Below are 22,141 nucleotides of genomic sequence, written 5' to 3' on the forward strand. Positions count from 1 at the left end.
GATCCTCAGCAATTGCAAAGGGACTCAACTTCCTTGAGTTCACTGGAGTGACACTGATTTGCACCAGCCAGGACTGGTGGTTAAGGAAGTGTACAGTAATTCAAGAATTTTCTAGTCCAGAGTTCGGAGATGGATGTAACACTAAGCACAAACTGAATCAGAAAAGCTGCATTATTGAGCTTGGTCTGCAGTGATTAGGAATGCAATGGTTAGAAAGTCTCTGGACACTTTTATGTGAGCTTAGAAGCAGATATGATAATGAATTAGAGATTTTGTGAAACAGAAGGGAATTCCTATATTGAGAATGTTTTGGTATAACTTTGCTCAATGCATTTACATTTATTTATCAAACTTGGGGATTTGTAGCCTGTGTCTCTTTGCAATAAATAAAAAAATCCCCAAGTTAGAGCTACCTGACTAGTCCAAAAACATATTAATCAAAAGAGTGATTCAATAAATCCTCCATCCCTCTTTAGTCTATGAATATAGAACTTCACAGGCTCAGGGAGCCTGGTCCACAGACCTGTAGGATCTACTGATTAGCCACTGCCTGGAGGAAGGGATGGGGCAGTGGTGACAGCCTGGGCCCAGAGAACCTGGAGAGGCCTCCATTGCCACAGAGAGTGTCTGACTCTGAGCAGCTAGAAATTCTCTGGATAATACAGAGCGATTCACACATGAGTGATTCCCTTGTGGCATGGGAGAGAAAACCCAAAGTTTGGGTTACTTTCCCCAAGAGAATCCATGTTGGGGTTCAGAGAGACATCAAGCTCTGTTGGAATTAAATGATGGGACACAGGACATGATAGGCCAGATCAGACCCCTGAGTCCATCTAGCCCAGTATCGCCCCTCACCCCAGATCAGACCAATGGGCTCATATGTCCTGGTATGCTGCCCTCTCCCTGCTCCCCTGGTGTGACAGCCAAGGTCCAGACACCCCAAAGGGAGAACAGGGGGTCTGCACCCCAGAGAGTAAATAATTGAGCCAACTGGTTGAATACAATACTATTATGTGTAAAACAATGTCAAGTAAGGCCTTTTAGTGAAGCTCTTAATGTTCTGAATGTGATGGTCCTTATGAGATGCATAGACAGATTGTGGTTGTGAATTGATGTATTTATGTAAGGATAAACTGTGCTCGTCCATGCTGTGCTAATTCATGCTGCTACCTGCAGCTCCAGCTCACAACAGGGAGATGCTCAGCCAGGCAGGAAGGTGGTCAGCCTCAACTCCCCAGCCAGAGAAGACTAGCTCCAAGCACCTAGCACTGTACAACCTAGAAAAAGACCAGTCAAGGAACATTCAAGTTATTGGGAAAACACTGAAACAACTTGAAACTGAAAAGAAAATCCCAGTCTTGGAAAACTAAGAAAGGAGGGAACTTCTTTCTTTCTTTCTTTCAGAAAAATCTGCAAAGCCAGTTAAAAGGAGAGGGGTTTGAAGTGAAGGGTATCTAGAACTGAGGGACCGTCTTGAAGGTGAGGGGCTGTCTGTGAAGACTGGATCCCCACTATGAGCTAAGGGGCACACTGGGAAACCGAGCAAAGGCAATAGGTAACTTGCACTAGAAGAGGCATTTTTTATCTAATGTATAATTGTAAAACTCGAGGTTGTGTCTTTACATTGCTCTTCTGTGTAACTTGGATGTGCTTGCTTCCCCTTACTAGCTCCTCTTTGGATTGGTGGTTTTTCTATTAAAATAACCCTTTTGTTTAGTTTTACCCCAGACAGGTCTCTGTTGTGCTGCATGGTGCATGTGTCCCAAAGTGAACAGAAAACTGGGGAGCAGATTTCACTCCTTTGGGGGTGACAAACCAGAGGAGTAAAATCCCAGTATCCAGTAGTGAAGACCTCTTGTAAATGGATTTGGGGAGACTCAGGACCAGAAGGGCCTTTGAGGTCACCGTTCAAGGAGGAACTAGGCTGTTGGAGCCAGGGTGAGAGCTTTAGGCCTGTAGGCTGGCTACTGGGGTCAAGGCTCTGAGCCATACACAGCATGGCAACACAGCACAAAGACACCAAAAGTTGCCAGGCAGGCAGTGACAGAACCTCTTACTTATCTGGATGATCCCCAAAACATCAACCGCTGAATGCAACTGAGGTTGAAAACCTGGACTCCCCGAGGTTGTCTACACAAGGAAGGATTTCGGAATAGCTCAACATTCAAACCCTTCTTTTATCCAAATTAACTTACAAGTGTAGACAAACCCCTTTGAAAATTTCCTCCTGCTGCTTCCAGGATGCTCCATCTTCACTGATTTCCTTTGTGAGTGGCCCCTTAATTCTATTCTTAGTAGAAATTCCAGCTAGTTTGTTCTGCATTCAAATAATGAAGCCTTGAGGATATGTCAATCTTCTCCCTGCCCCCTCCCCTTCGAAACAGAAACTGCTTAGAGGAAGAAAACCACATGTAGGCGGTAGCCACATGCTACAAAAAGTGCTCTGTCGGTTCAGAAAGCATCAGAGAGACAGGAGGCACTTGGCAGAGGTAAAGCTGAAATAAGCCAGCTGAGATACCTAAGCTGCAGCCACCCACAGGGAGAACAGCTTGAGATATGGCCGAGCAAAGAAGACCCCGTCTCCCCAGGCAGGGGATCTGCTTGGTTTTGTTGATGGACCTGTGGCTGAAGGTGGAGCTGGCTCTGGCGACTGAGTGCTCCGATGATGAATTCAAAGTGGTGACCAAGGGGGGTATTACAAACTGCGTCAAGTGCAGCTCAGGTAAGGGGGTGAGGGAAGGTTCCTTCTGTCTTGTCCATGTTGCGTGTTGACCATAGAATCAATAAACGTGGGGAAGGGAAATTTCAGTGTGACAGGAGCAGCAGTGCGTACAAAGGAAAGAAGAAGCCAGGGCTTCCCCCTTATTGTTATCAGAGAGGGGCCTGAGCTGCAAAATTCAGACTAGATTCGTGTTCTTGTTTTTTAACCTGCCTGCACCCAAAGGTTGCCAGTGAGGGGCTGGTTTTGGGTTGTCTCTTTGCAGGAATAGGAAGGAGCAGGCTGCAAAATCTGGATCTGGCTTTGGACGCAGAACCATCCCAAAGCTGAAGGGTGGTTTGTTTCTAGCATGTTGGGCCACGCCCAGCTCTCCTTAGGATTCGCTGCCAGATCTCTCAGCCAGCAGGGTAGTCGCATCCTCTGCATTTGAGCTAGAAATGCTCTAATGTGTGGGACCAAAAGGAGGAGAGTTGGATTCTCCCCCTGCCTTGCAAAGTGAGCGTCAAATGCCACTAAATCATAATGCTTTGCACAGGCATAAATGACAATCAAAGGTGCAAGGTAATAGGGACCCAAGCCCAGAGGCTCAGGGTCATTCCAAACTGTGTGCAGGTCTGAGGATGTTCATGGAAGAATGCAACTAGGATGTGTTGGATTCTCCATCACTTGCAGTCTTGAAGTCATGATGGGATGTCTTTAAAAAGGATATACTGTAGCTCACTCAGAAGTTAGGGGCTTGATGCTGGAATTACTGGGTAAGGTTCTATGGCCTGTCTTATGCAGAAGGTCAGACCAAATGATCATAATGGTCCCTTCTACCTTTAATATCTATAAATTGCCACACCATCATAGATCTAAGGTTCTTCTGGTCTGGCATCATGTCTATGACCAATGTTGGATGTTTTAATTGTGCAAGTAGGGATATACCTTCCTGATCCCACAACTACTGATCAGCTGATGAAGAGGATTGGAAGCCATTGTTAATTTTACCCTGGATGGTGTAACAGCAAATGCTGTTCTCATACAGAAATGGCAACATTATCAGCTGTAGTGTTCCATTTTTCTCGCAGGCAGTTTTGCTGCCTAGACAAGGGTTTTGTTGTATTATGTGAAGGTGACGTAAGATTCTGGACAAGTGTAAAGGTGTGATGCTCGCACACAGTGAAGTACCCCGTTCCCTCCCACTGTAGACTTAAGCGAGCGAGTGGGTCCCAGCCCACTTTCCCAGTCTCGCACATCCACCTCAGCCAGTCACGCCTTTGAGCTTGCACTAATCTGTACTTTCTGTTTCGCCCTTGATGTTACCCAGCTGCTGGGAAAACATGCAATTCTCTTTCCTCTAAATAGCCCCCTTGGGCCTGGTGTCACAAGCCCTGGCCCTAGTGAATGTGATCAGTCCTTCATTTTCATGACCACTGGAGTCTCTCACCATTCGCTTTACTGTTCTGTTTTGTTTTAAAGGGTGTCAGAAGTTAGAGATGGGCACGAGTTGCAGAGTTCAGATCTAGGTTTGGAGCTGAACTTCTCCTGATTTGGAAACGGGAGAGGGTCGGCTCTCTGGTTTTGACTCTGTCTCAATTTATTTTGGAAGCAAATAAAAGCCTGACTGCCAGGGAGGAGCAGGGAATGAGAACCGTGGCATTGGTGGTCTGGAATCCTGTGGGCAGCCCTCTGACACAGGGACTTCACCCGAATACGCAGGGCATTGCCAACAGACAGGAAGCTCGAGGGCTGAATGCAGAGCGCATCCCTATGCGGTGCTCCCTTTGGTCACTCAGCACCCATCACGTGAAATTTCCATTAAGTACCAATGGGCTGCAACTGCCTGCATTTTTCATATGAAGCATTGCATGCTGGGACTTAATGGCTGTATTTTCCCATTAACGGTAGGGAAAGCCATGGACTTCTGGGTGCTATTTTTGGCCCTGGGGTTCACTCACCCTGACAACATATTTGGCTCTAGGAATCCCAGTGTGCTGGAAAGTCACAGTGGGTCAGATTCTCCACATTTTACCTCAGTGTCACCCCACTTACTGAAGCAGAGCCCTTCTGGATTTCCACCCTCGTAACTGAGAGCATGTTTGGCCCCAGGTCTATATATCATTCCCAGAGGCACTTTCCTGCCTAGAAGAGGTTCTCTAGCATCACCCAGTAATGCCCAGGTTAAATAACGAGTCAGTTTCTGGTCTCTGTTATACCAAGTCTAACTTTTTGCTTTCCTAGTGACACCCGGCCTTTCGGATCCATGCCCTGACATCCTGAAACCGACTTGTAAGTGTAGTCCTGGGTACCAGTGTAGTAATCTTCCATGTACGATCTGCAGTCCACTCCCTCAGTGCGAGGCGGGGACGGAGCTGAACAAATCAGGTAACTATAGGAATGCAAATGAGTCTGCCAAGTCGAGTTCCATAAAGGTGGAGAGGGATGTCAGTCAGCAGACCTTGTACATACATTCTCTACACGGGTGCATTCTGGAAGCCTTCTGGTGGTAAGGAGAAGACGGCTCAGCAAGCCACCCATCAGCTTTGAAGTGGCTGAAGTCCATGAAGAAAACAGTTCAGATCCTGAAAACACTAACATTTGCTAGCTCTTTCTGGGCTATTTTGCAGCTCTAAAATGATGGTGGTGAGAGGAGAGTTGTGAAAATGTTACCTAAAAAGATGTGTTTTTTGCAGCCAAACAGGCAAAATGTCAAAATTCTTCACATTTCACTGCTAAAACTCTTCTCTAGTATTTTACTCTATAATAAGATCATCTTTGTGTGTTCAGAAATTACATTGAGGAGCGTAATATAAAAATGATGGATTGACAGAGTGAAAATTAGGCCAGGTTTCACTCCAAAAGAGTCCTCTCTCTGAGTGTAAACTAACCAAATGCATAGGGTTGGAGGTGGGGGCAGGGGTCATTAAATTGATCCAATTTCACGAAGTGCCAGGTTTCAAATCTAATTGCTAATATTTTGCACAGCTCTGGGGCATAACAGCAAATATTCAAAGAAGGGAAATGAAAAGGGAACTGAAAAACCAGAATAGATGAGAAGTTGGAATAGCAGGTTTTAATTTACCAGTGAATCATAGTTTGAAAATGGGGAGATTGGGTGGTGGTGTGGTTGAGGCACTGGCCTGAGACCTAGAAGATGTGGATTCAAATCTCAGCTCAGCGACACGCAGGCTTCTTGGGAGACCTTGGCAGGAAAAACATTTAATCTCTCACTGCCTTATTTTTTTATGAATAAAAAAGAGAGAATGATACTTCCCTATCTCGCAGGTAGGTTGACCTGATAGCTCCATAAATACGTAAGGTGTGCTCAGATATTATAGCAATGGAGCCCAAACAAATAGGTGGATTTTAAGGAGGGGACTGATTCAAATCTCATTTAAGTCAATTGTAAGATATGCATCGGTTTCGTTTTGAAATTTTCAAAATGTCCCATTTTGGTTTCTCGAGTCTAAAGGATGTTTTGTTTTGAAATTTTAGAACATTTAGACTTAAAAAGGGGTGGGAGGGGAGGTCAAAATCAGAGTGGAACATTTTGAAATGATGGAAACAAAACATTTCATTTGACCCAAACCGAAGTATTTTTTCATTTTCTCTCACAACATCCCAAACAATAGCTCTCCCACTACCTCCTCTTAGGGGACTAGTCTACAATCTAATGGATCTCCCTCCTCAGGGGTTTCTTCTACTGTCCATCTTAAAGTGCTCCTTTCTTACGTTGATCCCGTTCCTCCAAGTCTTAGAAATACAGGGTTGGAAGAAACCTGAGAGGTCATCAAGTCCAGCTGCCAGTGCTGTGGCCAGACTAAGTAAACCTAGACCATCCCTGACAGGTGTTTGTCCAACCAATTATTACAAATCTCTAGTGACAGGGATTCCACAAGCACCCTCGGAAGCCTAGTCCCACACTTAACTCCCCTTAGAGTTAGAAAGTTTTTCCAAACATCTAACTTAAATCTCCCTGGCTGCAGATTAAGCCCTTACTTCTTGTCCTACCTTCAGTGAATATGGAGAACAATTGTTCACCATCCTGTTTATAACAGCCCTTAACATACTGGAAGACTGTTATCAGGCCCCTCCACTCAGTCCTCTTTTCTCAAGACTAAACATGCCCTGTTCTGTTAACCTTTCCTCATAGATCAGGTTTTCTCAACCTTTTCTCATGTCTGTTGCTCTCCTCTGGACTCTCCAATTTGTCCACATCTTTCCTAACATGGACAATTACCTCCTGTGTCTCACAAACTACACTCCTCTTAATACACCCCAGAACATTGGCCTTTTTCACAGTTGCTGTTGTTGTTGACTCATATTCAGTTTGTGACCCCTATAATCCCCAGATCCTTTTCAGCAGAGCTAACACCTAGCCAGTTATTCCCCATTTTGTAGTTGTGCATTTGATTTTTCCTTCCTAAGTGAAGTACTTTGCCCTTGTCTTTATTGAATTTCATCTTGTTGATTTCAGATCATTTCTCTAATTTGTCACGGCCATTTTGAATTCTAATCCTGTCCTCCAAAGTTCTTGCAACCTCTCTTAGTTTGGTCTTATTTGCATATCTTATAAGCATACTCTCCACTCCATTATCTGAGCCATTAATGAAACTATTGAATAGTCCTGGACCTAAGATTGATCTCTGTAGGACACCCTTCCAATTTAGCAGTGAACCATTGATAACTACTCTTTGAGTACGGTCTTTCAACCGGTTGTGCACCCACCTTATAGTAATTTCCACTAGACCACATTTTCCAAGTTTGCTTATGTTACGTGGGACTGTATCAAAAGCTTATGTTACGTGGGACCGTGCCAAGATATATCATGTCTATTGCTTTCCACCTGTCCACTGGCCCAGTAACCCCATCAAAGAAGAAAACTAAATTGATTTGGCATGATTTGTTCTTGACAAATCTATGTTGGCCATTCCTTCTAACCATACTATCCTCCAGGTACTTGCAGATTCATTGTTTATTGATTTGTTCCAGTGTCTTTCCAGGTATTGAAGTTAGGATGACCAGTCTATAATTTCCCAGGTTCTCTTTGTTCCCCTTTTTAAAGGCAGGCACTGTCTTTTCCCTCTTCCAGTCTTCTGGGACCTCACCTGCCCTCCAGGAGTTCTCAGAGATAATGGTTAATGGTTCTGAGATTGCTTCAGTTAGTTCTTTAAATAACCTAGGACGAATTTCATCAGGTCCTGCCAACTTGAATACATCTAACTTACATAAATGTTTTACCAGTTCTTTCCCTATTTTGACTTGCATTCCTTCCCCTTTGTTATTAATATTGTGTTGAGTATCTGATCTCCATTAACCTTTTTAGTGAAGACTGAAACAAAATAGACATTAAACCCCTCCATTTCTGGATGTCATCAGTTATTAGCTCTTCTCTCCATTCTCCATGTTTACTCTCAAATACTTGAAAAAGGACCACACTTGTCTTCCTATGGCACAATACTGCTGCCCAGAAGTAATCCCTTTTCTTTTCTCTCCTAGGCACTGATCACTTCAAATTCACCTGTGAACCCTGTAAAACTGGAACCTATTCTGACACCCTGAACAGCTGTTGCAGACCTTGGACTAAGTAAGTATTTATGGATCGAGATCTTCTTTAGCAATGTTCATGATACACACCTCAAGTGGCAACTTTTACATTTTTGTGAAAAAATTAAAGCCACAGCAATTAATTATCCAAGAGTCTGCTGGGTTACTATTACAGGTGTTTTTGCTTGGCAGCATATCACATGAATCTTTTCTTTGGTTTTGTACCCAACAAATCTTAAAGTGAAGCTTGGTGAAACCAAAAAAGCCCCACGTTTTCCACCTACTTTCAGGTCAAAACCACAAATTGACACAAGCGTGGAAACAGTTTGAAACTGGGTCTGGGTGGGATTGAATCTTAACAAGCTTCTCAGCAGAACTGGTCCAGTGTATCCAGCGGGGGCAGCCATAATTTGGCCAGCTGTGTGCTAAAGGAATAAAAAATAGAGGAAAGAGAGACAGGCGGAGTGGGAGAGGAGGAAGCGGGGGACAGAAACAGAGAGAGATCTTCTTAACAATGCTTTCTCTTTTTCTTAGCTGTGAGAGTTCTGGATTACGAACAATCAGGCCAGGAAATCGTACCCACAATGTGGAATGTGGCATTTTCGGAGCTGTGACCCCAGTTCAGCAGCAAGGTACGTCCTGGATGGCAGATCATTTACTTCAGACTCTTCTTTTCCTCAAGGCGTTTAAGATCCCCAGGCAAAGGCACGATCCTGGGTTTGTGCCATCATGGTTGCTTGGCATGGAAGAAATAACCCTTGAGTTCCCTGTGGTATTTATGAAGCAGCATGAATTGCTGAGAAGTGCAGATTTGAACATCATGAAACATTGCTAATAATAATAACAAGCATCAAAGGGTCAAGAGGAGAAATGTAGGGGTGGTAATAGAACTGTTCCTTAGCAAATAGATTATTAGAGTTTTCCATCCGGCATCTGCTGCTCTTTAACAGGGCTCTCTCGAGACACAATTTAGCAGTTAATCACCCACATTCAAATTTCCTTCAGTCTCTGACTCCCCCACCATGTGCCAGTTATCAGTCCCACTCACCCAGGTGTCAATTAGCAGCAGAACCTGGAAACTCAAGTTACTGATGGAAAAAAAAAAATTGGATCCCATCCTGACAGGTGCCAAGCATCTCTGATGGGCCCTGAATTGGGCTCAGAGATCATTGGAGTTGAGGGAACTCAGGAGCCTTGGGCCCTTTGTATGCAGATATCTTTATTTCTACTGGGCTAGGTCACTGGAGCTGCAATAAGGGTAAACATTTGGTCCATTGTGTGTTGTGTTGCTTCAGGGAAATTCTGGGCTGGGTTTGACTTGTACCATGTGACACTCCATTGAAGTAAAAGATAAATGGGTGAAAAGATAGTGCCTAGACATACTAGGTCCTCATTACAACACAGAGAGAGGTGGATGCTCGTGTTTAAGCAATGCAGAGATCATGAATGCTATCTGTGTTTAAGCAATGCAGAGATCATGAATGCTATCTGTGTTTAAGCAATGCAGAGATCATGTATGCTATCCATGTTTAAGCAATGCAAAGATTGTGCATGCTATCCACAAACAATGATCTCCTGCACACATGATCCCAGGCCAGTTCTGACCTTTGTGATTAATAACCTGGACAATGGTTTTCTCTTTCCTAGTTTCACAATTCCTCATCTGACTCAGGCATGGATTAGCATACTTCTCCCTCATTTCCTTGGAAGCACTGGCTTCACTGTAGCACAGGGCTGGGCTGTGGTCAGGTTATCTATGGTCATGTATTTCATTTCATCCCCCCATCTCATCAGATTCCAAGTACACCACCATCCTGGCGATATTGACTGCACTGGGTATATTCATTCTCATCCTGATGACTTTCTTCCTGCACCTTTGCTTATGGACACTAAAGAAAGAGAAACTCCACATCGTTGAAGGTCAGTGCATCTGTATGGACTATTCCATGGTAACTGAAGGGAGGAAGGCATGGGTCAGTGGTTAAGGCTCTGCAGACTTGGTAGACTTGGGTCAGTTCCCTGCTCCATCATTGATGTAGGTTGACCAGACAGCAAATGTGAAAAATTGGGACGGGTTGAGGGGTAATAGGAGCCTATATAAGAAGAAGACCTAAAAATTGGGACTGTCCCTATAAAATCAAGACATCTGGTCACCCTACATTGACATCTTATGTGACTTTGGGTGAGCCACTTCAGTTTTTATATCTACACTGCAATCAGAGGTGTGATTGCAGCTTAGGTCAGCACACTCATGCTATCCTTAATCTAGCTAGCAAGGCTTAAAATAGCAGTCAAGAGGTGGCAGTACAGGCTTCAGCACCGGCTCTGCAAACCCACTTGAGGCAGTGGATATGTACTCACATTGCTAGCTCATGCTGTCAAGTCTTCATTGCTGTTTTCAGCTATGCTAGTTAGATTAAAGTTAGCATGAGTATGCCTACCTGAGCTGCAAATCACACCTCCGAGTACAATGGAAACCCTAAACCTATCTGTGCATTTGTCTCCCCATCCCTTCCTCAGAGGAATATTGCAAAGGTAAATATGCTTAGGACAGAGAGCTGCATGGGGACTGTGTAGATACAGATGTGATGTGTGTCATGAAGCAGACTCTGGATGTATAGGCACCGTTTCCCAGTTTGCTTACACAGTAGCAACCGGGGAGTGGAAGGGAGGGGTGGTTTTGTGTGTCTATGCTGTGTGCACAAGTATTTGTGGCCTGCAGGGAATGTGAGTGTGCGAGGAATGGTCAAGCAAAGGTTATACTGCCCGTTCTTCTAAAAGTATAATGTAGTTCAGAATCTTGAGCTGTAGCTGGGCTTAATCTATAATAGGCCCCTCCCAACACTGAGGGTCAGATTTCCATTTGCACTAAGGGACTAGACAGTGTTGTGGGTTAAGTGCTGTTAAGTGGAGGTAAATACATTCACATACAGTCCCAAAACCCCTTGCCCTGTCTGAGCAGTGCAATGGGGCCTTAAGGTATGTCTACACTGTGAAAAAAGCCTCTTGGCAGTGAGTCTCAGATCCCAGGTCCACTGACTGACTCGCGGGGCTCACGCTGCGGGACTAACCATAGCTGTGTGGAGTTCGGGCTTGGGCTGGACACTTGGCTCTGAAACCCGGTGTTGGGGGAGCGAATCACAGCCCGAATGTACACACTACTATTTTTCACCCAGGCTCTGAGACTCACTGCCATGAAGGGTTTTTCCACAGTGTAGACGCACTCTTAGCATCAATGAGAATCTGCCCCAGTGTTATGGACAACGATCCAGTCATGTCCTTTCAGATTCATGAGCCTTCCACTTGAAGGCAGAAATAAGGCAATCCCAGGCTCAGGGCCTATCATCAGGGGTGGCTCCAGGTACCAACACGACAAGCACATGCTTGGGGCGGCAAGCCACTGAGAGCGCTCTGCTGGTCACTGCGAGGGCGGTAGGCAGGCTGCCTTCAGCGGCGTGCCTGCGGGAGGTCCACCGAAGCCACGGGACTAGCGGACCCTCCTCAGGCAGCCGCCAAAGGCAACCTGCCTGCCATGCTTGGGGCGGCAAAATGCCTAGAGCTGCCCCTGCCTATCATGAAGGTCCCCTAAGCAACCCACTTTCTGGCAGACACTCCAAAACAGGAGGCATTAGCCATTGTGTTGAGGTGTATAGTGCACAGTATATATTTTCCATGTGGGTTGCAGCACTTGAGATATCTGCTGGCCTCCCCTGGACTCATTCCAAGCTCTGATGTGATACAATACTCTAACATCTCTGCGGGGACAGCAAGACTGGGCTCATTCATCGCCCTATCTGGTGCACCTGTCAGACACCCGTGAAACGCTGCTTCCCCGGTGCACAGCATTGTTCCTTACAACCGCAAACCTAACATCTGCTTGTTCCCTGGGTGTGCTCCCTACAGAGCCTGATCATCCTAGCCCCCTGCTGCCACCTGTGCGCCGCCTGGTCGAAGATTCTTACAGCTGCCAGTTCCCAGAGGAAGAACATGGGTGCAAAACCGCGGAAGGAAAACTCTCTTATTGCCCTTTTGTGGGGTCACACTGAAGTTGCAGAGGAAGTGTAAGCCACTGCCGGAGGAGCAGAGCTGGGCTTGTCTTTTCAAACGTAGTGTGGAGAGGGGCAAAGGGGCAATTTCAAACATAGCAGCAAGAAGAGGGCTTTTGTAACAGAGTTTGTGTTAGAAACTGAGGAACAACTAACTCAAGTTGACATTTAGTGCAGTCAGAATCCCAGCTGCATGTTCCTCCTTTTCTGACTCCAGCCCTCCCGAGCTCAGTCTGGGACTAGAATATCCAGATCTGATTTTCCCCTGAGCGTCATATGCTCATGACCCTGAGGGACCTCCCTTACTGCGTGGCATTTCCATGGAGTGTCAGGGTCTCTCTGTGAGGTCCTACACTTGCCTCTGTCCTGGCCATGTGAGTATGTCCCTGGGGAACTGTCATTATCATGAGTAGTTTTGCCAAGGTGGCGTGTGTGTCTGCTGGGCATATATGAAGGGAGTGGGCCGGGGGGACAAAGTGTGACTAAAGGACCACATACAATATGCAAGTCTGCAGTCAACCATATTGCATTCCACTCACCCCGCATTGCCTTCCATTTGTAGGTGAAAAAGGGAGCGTTCTCTGAATCTGTGAAATAGTTTTGCTCTCAGGTGGAAACAGGATTTCCTTGATGCTTCTGCTGATGGTGCAAATCTCAGTGCACAGCTCTTGTCCTTATATAGTTTCCAGTCTGAGGCTACGTCACTTAACGCGGCTGTGGGCCCTGCTCTGGAGACAATCAAAGGCCCTTGTGTGTGGTTGCAGAGATTCTTGCACCAGAGCAAGAGCCTTGGCTTAGCAATAGGAGAACATGGGGGTGTTTTGGGTTCCATGACACTTCAGAGAACATTTACCTGGAGAATTTTTGCCCCGGGAGCCATTTTTGTTTGAGGAATAGTCAATTAAAAATACAAACAATCAAAAACCCAACCTGAGGCCTATTTACAAACCATAAAGAATCTGCTTTGTAAATAATTCCCACCCAGCTTCTAAACAAAACAGAGGCTAAGACTCACATTTTTGGGCAGGATGAAGGGAAAATCATGCCCCCAAGTTCTAGCTCCTGAGCTGGTATAAATCGGTAAAGTGCAATGGACGTGACCAGTAACTTCAGTGGGGCTACGCTGATGTATGCCAGCTGAGGATCCAGCCCCAGAAGTTTTGAATTTTGTTAAACTAGAACCCCAGATTTTCCCAGGGTACACCACTGGTAGAATGAATCCCTTCTGCCTTAATTTAAAAGGCTAGTTCCTTGAATTTGCCTGGCTAGCTCAGTTGGTAGAGCATCAGACTTTTAATCTGAGGGTCCAGGGTTCAAGTCCCTGGTCAGGCACAGAGAGTCCATCCTCCTGTGGGATCTCCCAAGAACTTCAAAAGGCACACTCTCCTTCGTGTTAGGGGGAGGGATAGCTTAGTGGTTTGGCCTGTTGAACCCAGGGTTGTGAGTTCAATCCTTGAGGGGGCCGTTGGGGGATTGGCCCTATTTTGAGCAGGGAGTTGGACAAGATGATCTGGTCCCTTCCAACCCTGATATTCTATTATTCATCTTTTGGGTCAATTTCCTTCAACAGAGCTACTTTGCATTAAGAAAGGATGTGGCCTTTTGGCTAAGACGCAGTGTCTTTCATTGACACCATCTGACTGCTATGTAGTTTCCCAGCTCTGCCCTCCCCGCTGTTCCAGGAAAGACCGATAACTTTGGAGAGAAATCTCTTGATGACTAAAAGCCCACTGAGCCAGGGTGAGGTTCTGAGTCAGAGTTCGTATAAAGAAAATGCAAATATCAACTACCTCAAACCAGGACGTCAATTTCCTCATCTGATTTCTGGCGAGATAATGAAGTGACGCCTATAAGTTAAGGCAAGCACTGGAAATATTAATGCGTGGTGAAAAGACATTACATTTTTCTATTAAGTGATAATAAACTGTGTTATTCTTAGCTGTACAGGCATGTAAAAAGAATGTAATGCAGTCCCATTGATAAGGCCTGCTCAACAGAGGAATCTCATCAGCCCAGAAGTATTTGGAAAACAATTCGGCATGTCTCTACAATTCCTGATCACACATTCTATAATCATTTGAGCTGATTGTTGGGTTCTTCACACTGACACCTTCCCATAATTTCAGTGTGTCACCCTCATACTGCCAGAGCAGGGTTCCATGGGCATTTATTATTCTAACATTGTTTTGCTTGCTTCCTTTTGTGTGTATTACCAAATGTGGTGCTTTTTGTGCAGTAACTGTAAGGGGGAGATCAGGTAGGAAGGACTGTCAGTTATAGCACAGTCTGAGAAGTCTGGACTCCTAATGCTGCCACTGTCTTGGTATCTGGCCTTGGGCAAGTCACTTAACCTGTTTGTGTCTTGGTTTCCCTATTTGTAGTAGAGGCATTGTGTGACATAACTGGTGTTTGTAAAACCTTTGATGCTTCTCTAACGCCTTTCAGCCAAAGACTTCAAAGTATAAGTCTTACTCAGGAAAAGCAGTATTTACTCCTGCATCCTCCACCCACCACTTTGTGAAATTTGACCAGTTCCCCATTAATTCTCCAACATTTATCATGACTCCCATGGGTGCGTCTAAATCACATCAGCAAAATGATAAAAACGAGGAGGAGAACGAGGTTTGTTCTGCTCCAGCTGTGGAATGTACAGATCCACAGCTGGGGTGGGAGGTGGGGTGAACGGGAGGATCCAGAGGGAACGGACCCCTAAAGGATGGCTTTGTCTTTGTCAAAGAGTTTACGTTTGGAAGCTGTCATTCTGTGCGTTGCCTTTCCTTTAGGCAGCCATTTTGTTTACTATGTACGTTTAAAAAAAAAATCTTCTTGTGACCTTTTGTAAAGGCAAAATAAACATTCTCTCTGACTTGTATATCAGTGGAGCTGATCTGAACTGAGCCGAGATTAGGAACAATTGTGGGGGTTTTGGTGGCTGTTTTCTGTTTGTTTTTACATTCTCTTCTGTTGGCGGATTTATCTCCGTGCCCTTGACTGGAACGAGTAAGTTTTCTCCATGCAGCTCTTCTGCAGACACCTGGCTCCTACCCTCGCACACCCCTGCTATTCCACTCCTGGGCCCAGGGCCAGATTAACTATTAGGCTAATAAGGCTATAGCTTTAGGTCCTCCTATTTTTAGGCCCAACTGATTGGGCAGGGGGGCGCGGCCGGGTGAGAGGGGGTAGTTTGCTCAGGCAGTCCTGCTGAAGTGCTCCTGCCAGCAGGAAAGGCAAAGCAGCCCCCACGGCTTGGCAGGAGCTCAGCCAGTAGCCTGCTGCGTCTCCCTGCGCTGCAGAAACACGTTGCCGGGGTTCCAGTTAACACCAGAGACCGGATGCTAAAAATCTGGTTTCCACGGGAACCCGTGCCAGCTGTGGGTGTAGTCTGAGCAGGCATTGCCCCCTGCCCCGCAATTTCTCCATAGCTGTCAGGGAGGGCAGAAGCTCCCTCTGTCCCTCTCCTCTGCTGAGGCTGGCAGGCAGCTCCAGGATGCTGGGACCTAGTCCTAGTCACTGTCATCTTCTGTGTGTGCTGGGTCCTGTTTCTGGACAACTAGTGAGTTGGGGTGGGGGGGGGAAGCGGCAGTACCACAGTGGTAGGGTGGGAAGCTGGCACAGAACCTGCCCACACTCTATCCAGCTCCAGCCAGAACTACTGTCTCCTCCCTCCTCCCCTCGGGTATAAGGAACGAATTCCCACCCAAATGTAGGAAAAACAAAACAAACCATCCTATTCTGGATACCAGGTCTTTAACTTTTACAGTGCCTTCCCTCTAGGGGCTTCAGATTTATGATGCACTGTGTTCAATACTGTGCTGAACTGTACTAAAAATCAAAGAAATCCAATTTTTTTCTTTGATGTGTTTTTCTGTACTGGGATGCGCAGGCAGCCAAGTTCTTTCCTTATGCTCAGCACGATTCCACAGGCCAACGCATCTCTGTACTTCCCCCCCACACACACACACAAGGATTCTAAATCCACGTCTTAGGAGGCTATGATAGGCTGAATAGGCTAAAGGCAGGTTCTGTCCATTTGCTGGTTCTCTAGCAATTCAATCCCTCATAAAAATACCTCACATTTGATTTCTTTTGAGTTTCATTCCAAAACCTTAAAGCTAAATAAACCTGAAGTTAGTCCTTGTTTTTCTGCCCCAACTCAAACTAATTTTTTTCCCGAGTGGAAAATGTTGGGTAAACCTGGAATATGATTCAAGAAGGGAATGAGAAGACAGGCCAGTTCCTGCTGACAGTTACACCTGGTAACTTTATTGACTTCAAGGAGAATGGATTTTTGCACAAGAATAGATTTTGGTCCCTTCTGCTTTTTCACACCTGGTATAAGCAGAATCTCATTCACTTTCCACCCCAACCTCTGAGCACTTTGAGGGAAAAGGATTAAGCAAGGTCTGCTTGATTTACATAGGCAAATGAAACAGGAAGGTCTCCCTTCATTCTACACCAGCCTGAAACAAACACCAGACCCGATGTAACAAGGGTGTCACTACAGCAGTCTTGGTTGGACTGTTCTTTTGAAAGATCCTTAATGGTTCTTTTAAGATGCTGATTTTCAGTCTTTTTGTTGAGGGGTGGTGGTGCAGAGAACACAACAGGGAACAGCTCTGTTTTGTCAACTCCTAGTCGTTCAAAAGCCGAAAGGCTTTAGATTAAGTTTATTTAATGTTTGTACAGTGATTCTAGGAGGAAAGAGAAGGACAGCATAGCAGCCCTTGTGCTACCTCTTGCTCAGAAGTATCTGTTTGAAGAATTGCATTTTGCGAGAGTAGAATAAACATGTTAATTTTACATAAATAAATAAATATGCAAATATATATGTAGGGAAATGTTTGATGACTTTATCAGGATTTTTTTACAATATGTCATTCATACTTAGGCCTTTAGCCTCCCATTAGCCTTAGGCCCCTCATAACCTTAATCTGGCCCTGCCTGTGCCCTCCAGCAAATCTGCCCACACTCCAAACCAGCAGTATCATCTACTATTGTAATCCTCCCTCCTCTCTCACCACCTCCTCTGCTTTAGAAACGGGGGATTTCCAGGCAGCTGGGTAAGCCAGTTTTCCAGCTACTTAGTACCATCAGAACTGGAGAACAGCGCTTAGATAACGCTAACGTGGGCAAGAAGGAGAAACCAAACTGTTGGATAGGCTAGCAAAGCAGTCTCAACTCTCGATGGACTAGCAGGTGGCGCTGTCTGTTAGTACTGATGCATTGAACACAGCTACAGTCCACGGGAGAAGTTTGCAGAGTGGCCCATCCACTTTATGCCTGGCTAAAGAAACATTTCTACTTCCTACCTATCTGACTGCTCACCAAGGACTTTTTATGGACGGGAAAATCAGTTCAGTTCTTGGCGTCTCATGGTTCTGATTCAGGGGGGAAACCCTAACTGTACGTGATTGTAACTCCTGGGGCATTTCAGCAACAGATGATTGAAACGTGGTTCAAGGAAAACAAAAGTAATCCATTCAGAGTCCCTAGCAAAGAAATCTTCCTACAGTACAGGATTCGTTCAGAGAGCTCTGTATCTTTATTTGGATCTGTGTTTGTGTCACTGCAAAATTTGAATCTGAGGTCAGGGCTAAATTTCAGTCCCAATCCCCAAAGCATGCGTATGCACACGCGCACACACATGCTCACTCTCTCGCTCTCCAATATACAATGAAACCTATTCAAAAGTATATGTATAGTATTTTCAAATACATAAAAGGTTGTTACAAGGCGGAAGGAGAAAAATTGTTGTTCTTAACCTTTGAGGACAGGACAAGAAACAATGGGCTTAAATTGCAGCAAGAGCGGTTTAGGTTGGATATTAGGAAAAACTTCCTAACTGTCAGGGTGGTTAAGCACTGGAGGTTGTGGAATCTCCATCATTGGGGATATTTAAGAGCAGGTTGGTCAAACACCTGTCAGGGATGGTCTAAATAATACTTAGTCCTGCCATGAATGCAGAGGACTGGACTACATGACCTTTCTAGGTCTCTTCCAGTTCTATGATTCTATACAAGACACCATGCTTCCTGGAAACTATCTTGACCCTAAGAAAGTGACCCCTAGAATGTCTCAAGCATATTACGCTCAGTTCTTCTTCTCTTTTTATCAGAAGAGCCGCCTCCGTCTAGCACCTGTTATTTGTCAAGCCCTCAAGCATCTCTCAAGGCAGATTTTACTGTTCGCGGAAAATACACAAGATGTCATGAACAGACCAGAAATCTGATTAAGCTGTGACCCAAAGGCAGATTTCTTAGAAACGGACACCATTTCCTGAGTTGCCTGATGCTTTCTGGGTTGTTTATGATAAGAAACAAAACTGTGGGCGGTCAGCTGCATTCTAGATGATAGCCAGGACCAGTGGCTTATGGATGCAGAATTCATGTTGAGTTCTGGAAACACCATGAGTAGCTCTTGAAACAAAAATTAAGGGCCCAATCCTGCAGCTCTTACATAAATAATGTGAGTTGTCCCATGGTAGCCAATGGGAGCTGTGGGGACTCAGGACCTTTACATATCAGGCTGTTGCTTTAGGCTTCTAAATATGGATGCAATATGGAAAAGCAGGTGCCAACCTCACTTGATTAGGTTTAAAAGCCAGTCACTAGCGAACTTGACTTCAACCAGCTAGCAGCTAACAGTGGAGATCAGTGTTTCTGTGGCATTTTGGTTTGCCCCCCATTTCTTTTTTTCTAGAAATAGGGTCTAGGAGAGGAAGACAATGGCTACTGAGGCAGCACTAGAAGTGACCTGAGGAGGCGAGAAGACAAAGAAGATGGCCGGATACAGAAGCTGCAGGATGTACAGCATCCTTGAGTGGGTATCTGTGGGAAGCTACTTATGCATGAAATTCGCTTGACAGAGCTCATGGCAGAGAAGATCCAAGGCTTAGAGATGTCCCTGGAGATGATGGAATTCAGACAAGGATTTGAAGGCATAATGCAGGAGAAGAGAGAACAGGTGACACAGACAACTCGAGAATTGCAGACACCTGCTGAACAAAAGGACCTGGAGGGTGAAATGCCAGAAGAGGAGGGTGATCCATGGGAGAACATGACCATGAGAACAAGGCAGAGGAAAAGAACAGCTAGTGGTGGCTGAGTAACAGGTTTGCTGCATTGGGATATGAGAAGGAGAAGGAGGCAGACAATGGGGTGGTGAGGAAGGAAAGAAGGGAAGCCAGTCCCTGCAGGAGAGAGTAAGAGATGATAGAGATTGCCAGGGGCCAGAGCCTAAGGAAAAATGAGGATGAAGTATAGAGAAACTGAAAGACAGGACATAAAACAGATTCATACCAACACAAGGAAGAGACAAATCTATGTTCATGGCAGATAAATTCAAACTGGAACAGCTGCAGAGAAAAGCTACTAGGATGATCAGGGGGATGCAGGGCCTATCTTATGAGAGGCAGCTGGAAGAGCTTGGCTTGTCTGGCCTAGCGAAAAGGAGATATGGAGATATGATTACTGTGACTCAAGGATGCTCTTGATGCCAACTGGCACAGGACACGGGCACAAGGATCCCGTGGATTCACCAACAGGGATTGTGTAGTTCTCTACCGAAAGCTTGTGTTGCACTGGTCATCCTAACCGTTGTGAGATGTATGGACAGAGAATAAGTGAGGAATTGTGTATATATACTAAAAATATGTTTGCTAGGTCTGTAGGTAAAAGCAGGCCAATGAAAGGTAGCGTGTCTTGAACAGGGCGGGCGCTTCCATTAGGCGACCCTAGGCAGGGGATCTAGTAGTTAAAAAAGAAAAAGTCTCCAGCCTGCCAGACCTATTAGCACAACATTGAAACTGTTCAAGAGCCATTCAAGTGGTAATGAAGCCGTTTAACAGGCATTTGCCAACCCCCAGCTATCTACTGTCAATTTCTGAATGTACTGACAAACAGTGGTGCATGACTGTAATATGTACTCAGAACACATCAGTCTACAGGACCTTAGTTTAAAAGTTGCTTTAAAAATATTTCATTAGTGAATTGGTGAAGATTATAAATCACATCTCTAAAAAATCCTTGCATAGATTTTCAGATGCACAATTATCGTTGGCCTTAAATGCTGGGATCTTCAGACATATGGTTTTCTAAAATAAAGTCTTCAAAAGACCACCCATATCTAAAATACACATTTTAATTACTATAGTAAAAAAACTTACTTCCAAAGTCTTCCTGTCCTTTCTGTCCATCCATTTCTCCCTTCACTCCCTCTTCTCACCCCCCCCCCCCAGCCCCCAACTGAAGGAAGCAACAGCCCTTTGCTTCCAGATAGCTGGACAAAGAGTCTCCCTTTCTTTACTTCTGACTATTTGATTAACTAGTTTTAAGCAAAATCAGTACCTTAGTAAGATATAAAATCCTTTGTTATGCCTAAAATCTTTGGAAACAGATTTTTTAAAGTTGGTGAAATTTCGTAAACATGTGTATTGTTATGGAGATCACAACCAGTAAATTAGTGTTCCCTTTTTCTAAAAGCAGTGAACATTGTTGTGAAAATATATAGTAATCTGGAATGATTACTTAATGAAGGCTTAAAAGTACCTTTAAAATATAAAATCACCTTAGAAATACTGATTAAGAAAATGTAGAACAGAGAAGAGCTGCATCCTGTATTCCATAATATTTAATGTTGTATTCAGCAAGACAGCTGACTCACCCTTACTACAAAGTTTTTGCAGATAAATGTCTGACAAACTTCAGGGCATATCAAAAGACCTGTGACTGGCATTTTTTATTCCCAAGTTTAGGGCTTTTAATTAGGTACTTTCTGCACATCCATTCTGCGTGAGGGAGAGGGTACAGGGGTCTCTGCGGGGAACTGAGACTCTCTGCCACTGTGAGGCAGGCCAGGCGTCTTGTTAGTCTTTCTGCCTTGTTTCTCTGCCCCTGCCCCTGCCCCTGCTCCTGCCGGGCTGCAAGCTCAGGCTGCCATCGGGCATAGGGGCACCAGTTTAATAATACTGCATAGGGCCCCATAAATTCTAAGGATGGCCCTGGGGGTGCCAAAAAGCAGTGCCCTGGCTCGGCAGGGAGAAGCCGCCTTCCAGATGCACGGGAGAGCCAGAGTGCCGGCTTGCAGGAGTGGTGAGCCCCAACGATGGAGGAGCCAGCGTGGAGCAAGGGGGCAGGAGCCCTGCAAAGGCGGCAGCACGGCTAGCAAGGAGCAGCAGTGCCCCACGCCCCTCCTGCCCAGACTGCGGCCTGGTGCCCCCCCCCAAGGGGCTCCTGCAGGCTGCAGCAGATGCATGTGGGCAGAGGTCCCCGTGTGCCCCCTCAGCTCCTCCCTCACTGTGCTCAGGCTCTGCGGCTCCCGGACACGTGAGCCAGTGCCAGGCGCGGGGTCCTGAGCCTGCTGCAGGAGGGGCAGCAGCTGCAGGGGCTCACGCTCCCGGGAACCGCAGAGTCTGAGCGCAGTGAGGGAGGAGCCAGGGGGGCGGGTGCACGGGGGCCTCTGCCCACATGCGTCTGCTGCAGGAGCCCCCAGGAGGCAACTCCTTCTTGCTGAGCTGCTGCAGCGGCCCAAGCCTGGCAAAGCCAGTGAGTGGACTCGGGGCAGGGACCGCCGGGGTGCGGTGGGGAGGGCTCATTGAGGGGCTGTGCACCCTCCAGGGGAGTTCAGGGGGCGGGGAGGGGGAATCTGGTCTGCGGAGCAGCCCCTGGGCATGGCTGGCCCCTGGGTCTACAAAGGCTCACTGGGATTTGCCCCTCAATGAACCGATGTTACAGGGGGGCACACGGTGGAAGTTTCACCTAGGGCGCAAAATATCCTTGCACCAGCCCTGTTTGAAGGTGAACATCAAAGGTTTGTTCTGGTATATTTGGGGGAGCAGAAAGACACCCTG

The 22,141-nt window shown here is 45.9% G+C and overlaps 1 protein-coding gene and 1 non-coding gene across 2 annotated transcripts; both read left to right on the forward strand.

Annotated features, from left to right (window-relative positions):
* Positions 1–2,475: 2,475 nt before the first annotated feature.
* TNFRSF18 (TNF receptor superfamily member 18) lies at positions 2,476–13,763 on the forward strand. Its single transcript, XM_050931876.1, has 6 exons — positions 2,476–2,722; positions 4,943–5,086; positions 8,201–8,288; positions 8,783–8,880; positions 10,043–10,168; positions 12,152–13,763. The coding sequence occupies exons 1-6, from the start codon at positions 2,557–2,559 to the stop codon at positions 12,292–12,294; spliced, it is 765 nt and encodes a 254-aa protein (XP_050787833.1). The 5' UTR covers positions 2,476–2,556; the 3' UTR covers positions 12,295–13,763.
* On the forward strand, positions 13,554–13,626 carry TRNAK-UUU (transfer RNA lysine (anticodon UUU)). Its single transcript has one exon. It is a non-coding gene; the product is annotated as a tRNA-Lys (tRNA).
* Positions 13,764–22,141: the final 8,378 nt, after the last annotated feature.

Source organism: Gopherus flavomarginatus, chromosome 21, assembly GCF_025201925.1.
Source record: "Gopherus flavomarginatus isolate rGopFla2 chromosome 21, rGopFla2.mat.asm, whole genome shotgun sequence".
Lineage (NCBI taxonomy): Eukaryota > Metazoa > Chordata > Testudines > Testudinidae > Gopherus > Gopherus flavomarginatus.

Excerpts from the sequence above, each read along its gene's own strand:
- TNFRSF18 (XM_050931876.1), top strand. The coding sequence starts at position 2,557 with ATGGCCGAGCAAAGAAGACCCCGTCTCCCCAGGCAGGGGATCTGCTTG. Across the intron at positions 8,289-8,782 it reads TGTTGCAGACCTTGGACTAA|CTGTGAGAGTTCTGGATTAC; the intron begins GTAAGTATTTAT and ends TCTTTTTCTTAG. Across the intron at positions 10,169-12,151 it reads GAAACTCCACATCGTTGAAG|AGCCTGATCATCCTAGCCCC; the intron begins GTCAGTGCATCT and ends TGCTCCCTACAG.